The following is a 13,389-nucleotide window of genomic DNA, read 5'->3' as shown; positions in this document are numbered from 1 at the left end:
TGGGAAGTGGGTGCACTTCACAGCCAAGGTGGCAGTTCTGGACTGCACGCAGACACTGCAGTGGCAAGTCTGAGACACCCTTTACAAGCTGCTTCTGTGGGTGACACAAACCAGTGCTGCAGGCCCACCAGCAGCATTCAGTTTACCAGCCCTGGGCACACACAGGCCACGCTACTAGGGACTAACAGGTAAACCAAATAAGCCAATCATGGATGTACCAATTCACATGTCATCTTTACAAAGGGAGCATTCGCGCTGTGGCACTGAATGGCCGTGGCAGAGCGCCTAGAGCATCTATAACCAGCAAAAACAGAGGAGACACAGCGGAAAAATGGAAGGGAGACTCCCGCCAATGGTGCCAGGTCTAACAATAGCATTGTGTATATGATGCAGTTACCAAGGACGATTATAACGAATGAACCATGTCTCTGTTTTTTGATAAATAATGACAAAGTAAAAAAAAATATATATATGTATCTCCGCGGACCCTTCTGGTCCAGTTTAGCAATTTTCGGGTTAAGGAGTGTATTCTGTCCGAGGTATCATATTCATGGTTGAATAACCTTAAACCATGATTGTATGAGCAGCGGGTGAAAAGCGGGTCTTTTTAATGTTGCCTTTTTTTTTTTTTTTTTTTTTGCAAGAGCACATTTTTAAGATCCATCACCGCAGCAGCGTTTTGCTGAATGAAACTGAGCTTGGTAAAGCCTTTCACAGGCACTCGATGGCCACTATAGGTATTTGCGTCATACTGTCATGATCCCCCGGGAGGCTGCCTTTCATTCAGCTTCGTGATCTGAATAGCACTCTTTAACAAACAAGCTGTGGGACACGCTAAAGGGCCAAGGAGATGTTATTAAAGAATAATACACCTTTGGGCGCTGCTCTAGTGTCCCCCCCCCCCCCCCCCCTCCTTCCCCCCCAGGCTTCATCCAAACACTTCCATTCATGAGCCCAAGACCGAGTGTATGCTCAGGTGGACTCTCCCAAACGTAAAGAGAAATTCAGCAGCTAGACCAAGAATTGTCTTCCATGATGTTCAAGGCCTCAGCAGATCTTCTCTACTCTGGGGGCTTCTTTATGATCCGGCTAATATCACTGGCTGGAGAAGCAATGGTGCAAGCTGGAAGCCTCATCCTAGGTGCTTCCTTGATCCACTTTGGCCAATAAATTGTTGAGAAAGGTCGGCGACCAATATTTATAGCTCGAGTCCCTGCCTCATGTCCTTGTTCTAGCACAAATGGAGCATCTTTTGAGCATCTTCCTTCTCAATAAGGATAAAGTAGCATTTAGGGTGTTGACCTCAAGGTCATTCGTCCAGATGCTCTGGGTCTTGTTCTTTAAATAGAGAGATCAATCAAACTCACTTTATAGAGCTCTACTGATCACCCATGAGGGTCTCCACATGCTTAGGGGGAGTGGGGGAATTCTGCTGCTCCGAGCTCTTTGTTGAAGGGACAGGTTTCCGGTCTCTTTCTGAACTCCAATAATGTTGGTGCTAATCGAAGAGGTAGGGGGAGGTCGTTCCAGAGTTTGGGGGCTAGGTGAGAGAAGTATCGGCTGCTGCTTCTGATGATTTGAGGGGAGTGGAAGAGGTGGAGGGAGAAGGAGCAAAGAGGTCTTGTGGGCTGGTGGAAGTTCACTCTCTGATCGAGGTAGGCTGGTCCCTCGTTGTCGAGGGCTTTATGACTGTGGGTGAGGATTTTGGAATGGCAGCGTTTGCTAGTGGGAACTAGTGCAGTGCTGTGAGGTGGGGGTCGTCTTGTGTGTCCATCACGGGAGGTCGAGGACTAGCCCGGTGGCTCCATTATGTATTGTCTGGAGCCTTTTTTGGAGTTTGGCGTTGATCCCTACATAGAGGGTGCTGCTGCATTCCAGGCAGCTGGTGATTAGTGCCTGGATAATGGTGCTTCTGGTGTCTGTGAGGAGCCATTTGAAGATTTTCTTCAACATGCGGAGGATGTGGAAACATGCTGAGGAGATGGCATTCACATTTTTTTCATGGATACATTGCTATTGAGAATAATGCCTAGATGTTTTGCATGTTATGTTGGCTCGGAAGTGGGGGCCTTGTTTGGTGGGTCACCAGGTGTGATCTCAGGGGGGAGGCTGTGCTCCCAAAGAGGAGTATCACGGTTTTATCGGTGTTAAGTTTGAGGCAATTGCACTGCATCCAACTGACGTTGGTCATGCACCTGTGGAAGTTGGCTTTTGTGTTAGTAGGGTCAGAGCAAAGGGACAGGATGAGTTGGATGTCATCCGCTGTGGATATGATGTTCATGTTATGAGATTTAACCAAAGGGACTATGGGGGGCATATAGGTGTTGAAGAGGGTGGGAATTAGAGAGGAGCATGGGGAACTCTGCAGATGATGTACTTTGGGGCTGAGGAGTAGGGTGGAAGGTAGATGCTTTGGGTTCTGCCTGTGAGAAAGGAGGCAATCCATTTGAGGACATTTCCTTGGATGCCAAACTGGTGGAGGTTGTGGAGGAGAGTGTAGCGCGATACAGTGTCGAAGGCTGTGGAGGGGTCTAGGAGATTGAGGGCAGCGGTTTCACCCTTGTCCATGAGGGAAAGCAAAACCAAAGGAAATGATGGACGGAGTGTTGAACATTGCAAGCACTCGCCCCCAGTCAACTGATCTGGGTTTAATCCATCACCGTTCTTTAGCCCACTCTGCCACCCCAGTTCAGACATGGCCATATGCAAATCAGTCTGACCCTGTGCCTCATGGGAACAGTCCAGCCCGAACTGCCAAGCCATGTCTTTCCTGGACCGGAAACAAGCTTCCTAGGACCGGTTTCTGGCATGTCAGCCGTCTTCAGCCAGGCTTGCTTGAATCCAGTGGCAAAGGGAGCAAGGGACTCACGTCTGACATACCCTGCCAACTTATGGCGAACAAAGCAAAACCAAAGGAAATGATGGATGGAGTGTTGAACATTGCAAGCACTCACCCCCAGTCAACTGATCTGGGTTTAATCCATCACCGTTCTTTAGCCCACTCTGCCACCCCAGTTCAGACATGGCCATATGCAAATCAGTCTGACCCTGTGCCTCATGGGAACAGTCCAGCCCGAACTGCCAAGCCATGTCTTTCCTGGACCGGAAACAAGCTTCCTAGGACCGGTTTCTGGCATGAGGGCTCTAATGTCATCTGTGGCTGCTATGAGGGCAGTTTCCGTGCTATGGTTGGCGCCAAAATCTGATTGCGAGGGATCCAGGAGGTTGTTGGTTTCAAAATGGTTGATAAAGTGAGTGGTGTTTGCTTTTTCTTGGACTTTGGCTGCGAAGGGTAGTAGCAAGATGGTTCGGTAATTTTTAAGGACTGCTGGGTGCGAGGAAGTTTTATTTTTAGTTTTTTTTTTAAAGAAGAGGTTTGAGTTCTGTGGGCTTCCATGCGGTGGGGAGTAGGCATGGGTGATGGAGGCTTTCAGGATGGGAGTGAGCTCCTTGCTGGTGGAGTTGGTTCCTTTTTTCGTGTGGTGAGGGCAGGGGTCCCTTGGAGCTCCGGAGTGGATGGAGCTCATGAGGGTGGTGGTGGTCTGCATGGTGAGGGGTTCCCAGATTGAGATGGTGGCTGGGGTGTTGTCTTTGTTGGTATATAGAGTGCTGAGGGTGTCATCGGGGGCTTGGGAGTCGAAGTGTTTGTATGTTGTTGTAGTAAAACTCTGCGAGGGAGTCACAGAGGTCCTGGGTGGCGGTGATGGCGTTTTCTGTTGCTGTTGGGTTGGTTAACTCCTTGACGATGCTAAAGAGTTCCTTGCTGTGATTGGAGCTGGCTTTGAGGCGGTTGTTGAGGACCTCTTTCTTTGCATTCTATAGTTGGGAGTGGTATTTGTTTAGTTCTCTTGTGAGATTTTTCCTGTTGGAAGGGGGTCTTGTTGGCTTGCCTGTTTCTTGCAGTTTGGTGTTGACAGTTTGTCTGTGAACCAGTTGGCTCAGTATGGGGATTTGCAGGGTCTGGGGTGTTTGCGGGGAGTGAGTTTTTCGGTACAGTGGGTGAGCCAGGTATTGAAGTTTTTGACTGCTTTGTCAGGGTTGTGGTGGGGGGGGGGGGGGGGGAGGAGGTAGTGATGCATCAAGCGTGTGTCCCCAGAGGTCCTCTGAGCTCCAGCTACTGTGAGGGGTGCTGGAGAGATTGGTCAATGGATTGGTGGTGGAGGAGATGAGGAAGTGCACCATAGAGTGGTCGGAACAGGTGATTGTGCTGATTTGGCTGTAGGTGAGTTTGATGCTGGCGTATAAAATGGTTTCCAGTGTGTGTCCAGCGGTGTGTGTCGGGTTGGTTACTGACTGGTCGAGTTTTAGGTTCTCCAGGATCTTGAGGAGGTTGGTGTTGTTTGGGTCAGAGGGGTCCTACAGGTGGAAGTTGAGGTCCCCTAGGAGGAGGAAGTCTTTGGAGTGGATGGCTAGTGGGGTGATGAAATCTGTGATGTCCTTTCAGAAGGCGGGCTTCTGGAGGGTTCGGTAATCGAGGGTGCCTCTTAGTGTGGTTTTGCTGTTACAGTTGATCTGAAAATTGAGGTGTTCCATGGTGGAAGTGGGAGCATCCGTGGTTGATGTGCAGTTGATGTCCTCTTTGTGAATGATGGCTATTCCGCCCTCATGTTTGTTGATGAGGTTGCAGTGTATTCTTTTGTATCCACTGGTAAACATTGCAGCAATGACGGGAGCTGATGCTGGGTTTAGCCATGTCTCGGTGAGAAGACTAGGTCTGGCATGAGAGAGGTTAAGGTGTCTCAGATTTCACTGGCATGTTTGTGGAGAGAGTGGGTGTTGATGAGTAGACAGTGTAGTTGTTCCTCGTCGGTGAAGGTGGGGTTTCTGTGTGGCAGATTTGATGTTGCAATGGAGAGGGCAGTGCCGGGAGGTGAAGGGAGGCACGGGGGGAGTGAGTGGCTTAAAAAATCAAGGGGGAATCTGTGGAAAAAAGAAACAAAGTTAGGGAATCTGAAACAAAACGACAACATTTTGAGAGACTGAAAAAAAAAGACAAGTTAAAGAATCTGAAAGAAACGACAAAGTTAGGTAATCTGACAGAAAAAGACAAGTTAGGAAATCTGTGAGGAGAAAACCAGGTTAGCCGGGTCTGGTGGCTCTGTGGACTAATGCATCCACTGCTGGGGCCTGTGTTTGACCTCATGGTCACAGGTTCAAATCCTGGCGGGTCCACTCAGCCCTTCATCCATTTGAGGTCGATAAAATGGGTACCATTGAGTTGGGTAACAATAATCATCAGCGCCAAGATACCCCGTTAGTGGTGAACGTGCGCTTTACAAATACACATTGTTAGAAATGTGGGCCTCTAGTCGACAGTGGCTGGCGCCGATGTCGAATAGTGACCCTTCTTCCTAAGTCAGAGTAAGGGGGCTACACCCTTTGATAACCCCTGCTCAACCCTCTGGTAACGTAGCACGAGCAGACACGCCTATCTCAGAGGCAGTGTGTGAAGCATTTAGGACCATACACAATAACACAGGAAAGACGCTGCAAAAATAGACACCACAAGCAGTTATAAAAAAATGTTATCTTTATATAGATTAAACACGAAACTGAGGAATGCTCAAAGAACCACAATGCACATAATTACAGATTCGTCTCGAGCGATGGGAGCACTTGTGCGTGCGGAACGAACTTAGTTCGGGCCAGGGTCTATGCGACCCGGTGATGCACAAGGTACTTGGGATATAAAGGGGCACGGTGCACAGCTCCTCGGGGAAGGTGCGGGATGGCAGGCGGACTCACAGCGGCCACAGTTCTTGGGCGGTGGCAATCCACAGCGTGCACTCACGATAATCCTGGGACGGCGTAGAAGCGGCACCCAGCGGCGCACGCGGAAGTTGACAAGACTCCTGATGTGGGACTAGCGTGGGCACTCAGCGGCACAGCTCCTCAGCTGCAGCGGCCCACGATAGCGATAACGATGATTCTTGTGGCAAAGTAAGGATGGGCACTCAGCGGCACAGCTTCTTGATGGCGGCGGCCCAAAACAATGATAGCAAGAACTCTTGTAGCAAAGCCAATGCGGGCCTGCAGTGACACAGCTCCTTGGCTGCAGCGGCCCACAGTGGCGGTGGTTCTGATTCTCGTAGTAGGGCAAATGCGGGCACCCAGCGACACCGCTTCTCAGCGGCAGCGGCCCACAATAGCGACAACAAGGTTTTTCGTAGCAAGGCCCAGGTAGGCACTCAGCGGCACAGCTCCTCGACTGCAGCGGCCCACAATGGCGTCCACAATAGATCTCGTAGCAAGGCCTATGCGGGCACTCAGTGACCCAGCTTCTCAGCTGCAGCGGCCCACAATGGCGATAGCAATAGTTTCCGTAGACAAGGCAAATGTTGGGCACTCAGCGGCACAACTTCTCAACTGCAGCGGCCCACAATGGCGATAGCAATAATTTCCGTAGGCAAGGCAAATGCGGGCACTCAGCGGCACAGCTTCTCAGCTGCAGCGGCCCACAATGGCGATAGCAATAGTTTCCGTAGACAAGCAAAAACAGCGTTTCCCACAGTAGATCCAGAGGCCTTGGATTTCTCGACAGAGGCCTCGCCTGTGAGTAGGATTTCCCTCAATAGGAATCGGGGATGCTGAGGAATGAAGTCTAATGTCCCTGAAACTTTGGCAGGGGGCAAGCTCAATTCAGGCCCTTGGGTAGTTGCTTCAGTGGATGTATGAAAGTTTCAAAGTCCTTTCCCTCTCGTTTACACGGCCAGAGGTTCATCTTGGCATCCCGAAGTTACACACCACAAAGGGGTTTCAGCTCAGATCTTTATACCCCAAAAGTCTTTGTTCTTGAGAAATTCACAAATCACTCAACCCGGCCAGAACCATTTTGGTGTTGACTTGGGTCACTTTATTTACGAGGCTGCATCCTCCCTTCCGGGGAGAGGGGCCCACCATCAGACACTCAGCGGGAGGTGGAGCCTTCATTCACCTTGCCAGGCACAGCCCTGCTCAGATCAAAGGTGTCACCCCTCCCCATACTTCAACAGCAGATTGCTCCATTCGACCCAGATCGGCCCCGGCCTGCCCTGGCCCTCTAAACCAGACAACCAATACACATACCAGTGAAACACACAAAGACTTAGACAAAAAGATACCTACTTTCCAAAAGCGGCAGTTGCACACGCAGAACAACAAGACAATCACTACTACCAGATGCACGTTAATATTTGGAGTGGAAGCATACCAAATTCGACTTCCCTAGCATGTTCCTTGGTACTACTAGGACTACATCGGTTCATCAGTTATTTTATAATAAGGAGCATTTGTGCTGTGTTACTGAATGGCAGTGGCACAGCGCCCAGAACATCTAACACCCGCAACCATGAAGGAGACAATGACAAAAATGGAAGGAAGACCTACGCCAATGGTGCCAGGTCTAACACACATGTTATGTCATGTTATGTTTATGGAAGAGCAAAGGACAAAGTGTGAGGAATGAGGGAAAAGAAGTGAGAAAGGCAGGAGAACAAGCAGTTAGACGGAAGAGAAGTGCGGGAAGAGGCAGAGACAGAGATGGCAAACTGTGGAGAGCAAGCTGAGGGACCAAGTGTGGAGGAGTGCAGCGGTTAAGCCGAGCGAGAGAGAGCCTGCTGTAGCGAGCAGCAGTGGAGAGCTGGCCTGGTAACCTGCTCAATTGGACCACGCTGCGGCCTCCAATAAGTAGGTCACCTGGGAGCGGGGCGTGGTGCCAGGGAAGCGGGAGAGGGAAAGAACAGCTGGACAGAGGAGTGAGTGGCTTAAAAAACCAGAGGGAATCTGTGGTAAAAGAAGAAACAAAGTTAGAAAATCTGAAAGAAAATGACAACGTTTTACAGAATCTCTGGAGTGAAAAACTGAGGTCTATGGAAGAGCAGAGGACAAAGTGCGAGGAAAGAAGGAAAAGAAGCGAGAAAAGTGGAAGGACGTGCAGTTAGATAGAATAGAAGTGCGAGAAGAGGCAGGGAGACAGATGCCAAGAGGCTCTACCAAGAATGAAGATGCCATCTGTTTGGCTTGTGGCCCTTCACCGTGGTCTTAGTGTAGACGAGGGGTTCACTGGGGTCCCTTGTGGCCCTTCACCGAGGTCTTAGTGTACAGGAGGTGTTCACCGGGGTCCTTCACCAAGGTCTTGGTGTACAGGAGGTGTTCACTGGGGTCCTTCACTGAGGTCTTAGTTTACAGGAGAGGTTCGCCGGGGTCTTTCGTAGGAGTCTGGGTGTACAGAGGGGTTCACCGAGGTCTTAGTGTGCAAGAGGGGTTTACCGGCGTCCTTCATGGCCCTTCACCGAGGTCTTAGTGTAGAGGAGGGGTTCACCGGGGTCTTTCCTGGCCCTTCACCAAGGTCTTAGTGTAGAGGAGGGGTTCACCGGGGTCCTTCGTGGCCCTTCACAGATGTCGTCGTGTACAGGGTTCACCGGGGTCCTTCGTGGCCCTTCACCGAGTTCTTGGTGTACAGGAGGGGTTCACCGGGGTCCTTCGTGGCTCTTCACCGAGTTCTTAGTGTACAGGGTTCACCGGGGTCCTTCGTGGCCCTTCACCGAGGTCTTAGGAGGAGAAGGGGAGGTTCACCGGGGTCCTTCGCGGACCTTCACTGAGGCCTTGGTGTACAGGAGAGGTTCACCGGGGTCCTTCGTGGCCCTTCACCGAGGTCTTAGTGTACAGGAGGGGTTCACCGGGGTCCTTCGTGGCGCTTCACCGAGGATCTTAATGCAAGCGAGCCTCTGCGTGTCAGCGATCTTCAAGACTCTCTGAAACGGATGAAGCTGGTGTATAGCAATCTCCCTCTGGTGGATGAATAAATGAATGATGCGCACTTGTGGAGCGCACGGCTACACACAAAGCCCTGCCTCTGTCTGTTTGACAGTTGACTGTTCATCAGTCAATCGGGTCTGAGTCGGGTGACCCTATGGTTTTGACTGGAGTACGATGGGGATGCAACGAGGAGCTATCTTTTGCACGTGGCTGTGATCTTTGATGCCAAAGCCCCTTTTGGATGGTGCAAGAAGTTTTGAATTTGATACTTGACTCCAGAGAGAGCCATTTGAACCAATCTAGTTTCTAAAGCTTGAGACCTAGTTTGGCTGGCTGTTTTGTAGCATTTGTGAGTTCCTTGGTAAGCAACACCCAACCTATTGTTGGGTTGCACAGTCCCTAGGATCCAAGCGGGTTCCATCCCATGTTTGAGCCGCAGGTGATGGATGATTTACAGGGACAAGGAAAGTTGATCAGTGACACCCTTGATAACTGCATTGTGTTATTCTGACAATCAAAGCTTTTAATCAAACATGACCACCATGTTTTGTGATGTGATTGAAGGACAGTCCTGTAGGTTAGCTGAAGGTATTGTTGTTGAAGTCTGGGGGATTTTGTGTGTGGTATGTATGCATGTCACTCAACTATAGCACAAAACTACCTAGGTAGGCATCCGAGTGCTGCACAAAACAGAGTACAATAGAGAGCAAATAATGAGTGACTTATACAGGGTGTGGGAAAGAGAGTGGGGAAAAGCAGAGGGTACGAGAAGAATACAGAAGGAAAGGAGAAAAGGGAAGGTTTTACTGGGTCAAAAAGCAGTAAACCAAGGCCAGGTTGTGTATGAAGGAGGTGTTGCTTGAAGAGAAGGGTCTTGTGGAGTAGGGATGCGCCCTTATCTGGATGGAATTACAGAAGCTGGAAACAGCTTAATGTCCTTAATTCTGCCCTTTCTTGCTGTTGCCTTATTTCACCTCTTGAATGTCGCGGCCGTGGTTCTGTGGAATCCAGAAAGTTTGGTAGGTCCCTAAGAGGCAGATCGTCTCAAGCTGAGACTGAAGAAGTGCTGAGGGAGTGAAGGACATCCGAGGCATTATTTAGATTTTCTTTTTCTGATACCCAAGGGGACGGCCTTAGGTCCCATTAACTTTGAGTCTCAAGCGGATCTTTCAGTGAATATTCTTTGTGTCTCAAGCGGATCTTTCAGTGAATATTCCTTGAGTCTCAAGAGGATCTTTCAGTGAATATTAAAAATGATCAAATGTTGTCGGGACAGGAGTGGGGTTGATGAAATGTCAGATTTTAGAGCTGAGAACTGAAGAGCTTAGTGGTCTTCAGTCTGAACTGTACCTTATGAAGTGACTAGTGTGAGCTGTCAGGTGAATAGATTACCTGAAAAAGACTCCTCTTGGGAGTGCTTGGGGGGGGGGGGGGAGGAGGGGCTTAACCAGCAGTGCTGTTTTCCAGTGTCTTCCTGCTGAAGCCATCGGTTCAGAGTCTGTCAACATATGTACCAATCTGTGGCATATGTAGTCATGGTTTACAGGGGTGGCTACCGAACAGATTAGTATTTTCAAAATGCATGTTGATCCTACAGGCCCTACACCACACTGTTGGGCTCCTGTGATGGTTCCCTGTTCGAGTGCCACAGTAAGGGATTTTGGACTGCTCTGTAAGTAGCCACAGTAGGGAGGGGTGGGGTGCCGACCTCAAAGTCAACTGCAAAATTCTAGTTCTAAACTACATTCTTTGTACATTGTACATAGCACCTGCCAGGCATACCGTAAATGAATACCTTGTTTTGCAACCAACCACTTCTTTGATTAAATTGGTTTTGAATTCATTCTGTTGCAGGTTCCAGGACAACAGACAATTTAGAGAAAGAGGAGAGAGGCGCGACTGGTCCAGCAGGCCGGACCAGCAGTGGCACGGAAGGGGATGGGGAAACCACTACCAGGGCCACCGGCAGGGGCAGTCTCACTACTCATCATATGGGCAACAGAACAGCTACAACTCCTACAACCAGAGGCCCCGGCAAGACTACTACTAGAGCTGACCTCACAGGAAGTGTCCATAAACAACTAATGGGTCTATTGTTTATTCCATCATCACTTCCTCAGTTTACGTTTTGTTCTATTGGCCTTCTGTGATTATTTTGGACATTAGGATGCTGCTATTGGGGAGCGCTGCACAATTTTTTGTGAAATAAGCTTACATGAATTATTTTGGTATTTTATTTTCAAGCACTAAGACTTTTGACATGCTTCGCTCTAAACATTGGAATGTTTCAAGCTGTGCACCGAAGTGGCGTGTGATACTGGTTCAGGGAACTGGTCATAGGATTTAATGTATACCTCAGATAGATCCCAGGACTGTGTCAATAGCAGTGTGTTCCATTTTTGTGCTTAGCTGTGGAATATTTAATTTGAATACTTGAACGAAGGGTAAAATAGGTTAAGTGAGAGACTGAATGTTTTTCTTCCGAGTTTGATATTTACCAGACACACCTGCCTTTGTGTATATCAGCATCTGTCATTGTCTCACCTGCAATGTTTCTATTGTGGAGTTGAAATGGAGGCTGTCTCGATGATGGTGAAGATTGGAAAAGGTGCTAGAAGTCTTGACTCCCCAAACTGTCTTTTGGTCCCAAACCAAGAGAGCTCCAAAAACTCTGCAAAAACTCTGCAAGTTTGCAGCAATCTACTGACTCCTTTACTCCCTTTCTTTGAATCGTGTGATTTCTTTGCTCCTTCACTGAGAAGTTATTGTAGAGTGGTTCCCAAACACCGTGCCAGTATTGTACTGTTGATACCAAACTCCTGCTTTCACCCTTGGTGCGCACTACTTGGCTACTGCCAGTGCAGGTTCTGTGGGCACCGCTGTACAGGGCGCAGCCCACCTCAGTCAAGGATAAGGCATCCATCGCCTTGACACAAAGCTGGCAAAGTGTTGGTGAAGACTTTAGGTCAGAAGTCTCAGGAGTCCCTACAGTCTTAAAAGGCACCCCCTGATATAATCCTCCCAATCTGCTCCCCGATATTATTTGTAGCAAGCGGTACGCAGGAACTGATGTTCACTGTGTTCCTCCCCCACCCCATACCATTCTCTGCCTCGCCTGTCTCTGCTGAGGAGCGAGATCCCCCTATGCTGCCCAGCCACCAGCACCACTCCAAAGAACAAAAAGCAGTACAACCTGTGTCAATGGATACACGTCAGGCAAGACGGAGAGACCACGAAGGGGTGGATAGGTCCCATTGCATTCCCCGTCACCCTGCAGAAGGATGTAATGTGAGGGTATGCCCTGATGTAAAGATGAAAGTAGATGGAAGCCAAGGAAGGGACTACTATTAAAAAGACCGACGTTAAAATGTTACTTGATCAACTTGTGCTAGTTCTAGTGACTTCTTTTAGTTTCCTCGATGTTGCCTGTAGATCCTCCCTAACTTGACTGGTGTCTGTAGTTGGGTCCTGTGGTATGAAAGGGAGTTGAGCAGCTTCTAGTGTTTGCCGAGGATAGCATTTTCTGACGTGTTAAAGTACATTTTCAAACGGTTCCAGCTATGGTTTTAAAACCATTCGAACACTTCTAGACAGCAAATACTTTCACTTTTGAAAACCTATTTTAAAGGTGATTCTCATGATGGAATATTTGATCAACCTCTGTTTCATTCTGTATACATATTTTTGTTCAAGTTTAACTTGTTTTTATAAAAATGACCTTTTAGTTAATGTGTATCAAATCTGTGTTTGTTCAAGGTAAGGGTCATAGGCCTTACTTTGTTTCTGTTCAATAAACTCATACGCTCCTCCTTCAGATGCATTGCGTTCAACACACTCCTCTGGTTGGTCTCAGAAGTTCTGTTACTGATTCGGTCTGTGACTTGTTGTAAAGTTCTTGTCAGGCCAGTACTCTGGAGCCCGCACAGCTGCAGAGAAGGCCTCTTCAGTCCCTGTTACAAGTATTGCTGCTGTCCCAGGAGTTTGGAAGCTAGGTGCTACTCTGGCTTCTATTTGCGCTCAGATTATCAGGGGTTCTGGCTCAACTGTGAGTTTGTTGTGGAGATACAGGGTCTATTTCGGGTAGAAGATGTATCGCCCACAATAAATAGATTGTGCAAAAAGTGTTTTTTTTTGGGTTTTTTTTAAATGGAAACAACAAGACTTTTAAAAATTAAGCAGACACCTGCAGTGACCTTAAGAGTTGTGTGGGGGCAGCGGAGTTGGCTTTCCTGTGGACATAACTACTTTCCGTGGCGCTCTGGTGCTGTTCCCACTGCAGGCCTTGGATTGGTTGCTTCAGACAAAAAAAACGAGCCCTTGCAGCTGGCGGAAGGGTCTGAGCAATGATGTTCCTACTCCGGCTCCCTGTAGTGTATAATGGATTGCCTATCTTCCAGTTGCACTGGATCCTAGTGCATTGATGTTTGTCTCCACGCTGGAAGGCCAGTGCAGGCAACAGGCAATGCAGTTTGGACTCCAACTGTATTGCGTACAGAAGCGTGTCGGCATGCTCTCCATCCAAGTCTGTTATGGACCTGCAGTGAATATAGCATTGCATGTATCATATTAAATAAAGAAGTGCCTAATTGCACTTACCTGCTGTCTGTACATCGTTAACAAGGAGAGCACGCTGGCACAAGAGAACCTTAAGAC

At 48.7% G+C, this 13,389-nt stretch overlaps 1 protein-coding gene across 4 annotated transcripts in view; it reads left to right on the top strand.

Moving 5' to 3' along the window:
* LOC146813632 (RNA guanine-N7 methyltransferase-activating subunit-like protein) overlaps positions 1–12,550 on the top strand; it is a 44,758-nt gene extending 32,208 nt beyond the window's left edge. For all 4 annotated transcript variants that reach the window (XM_085610106.1, XM_085610107.1, XM_085610109.1 and 1 more), the window contains exon 3: positions 10,591–12,550. In XM_085610106.1, coding sequence (XP_085466232.1) covers positions 10,591–10,786 — 196 coding nt within the window. In that variant the 3' untranslated portion in view covers positions 10,787–12,550. The remainder of the gene's footprint in view (positions 1–10,590) is intronic.
* Positions 12,551–13,389: the final 839 nt, after the last annotated feature.

Source organism: Triturus cristatus, chromosome 6 (genome assembly GCF_964204655.1).
Source record: "Triturus cristatus chromosome 6, aTriCri1.1, whole genome shotgun sequence".
Lineage (NCBI taxonomy): Eukaryota > Metazoa > Chordata > Amphibia > Caudata > Salamandridae > Triturus > Triturus cristatus.
The sequence above is the reverse complement of the archived record's forward strand: the minus strand, read 5'-3'. Positions and strand labels throughout refer to the sequence as shown.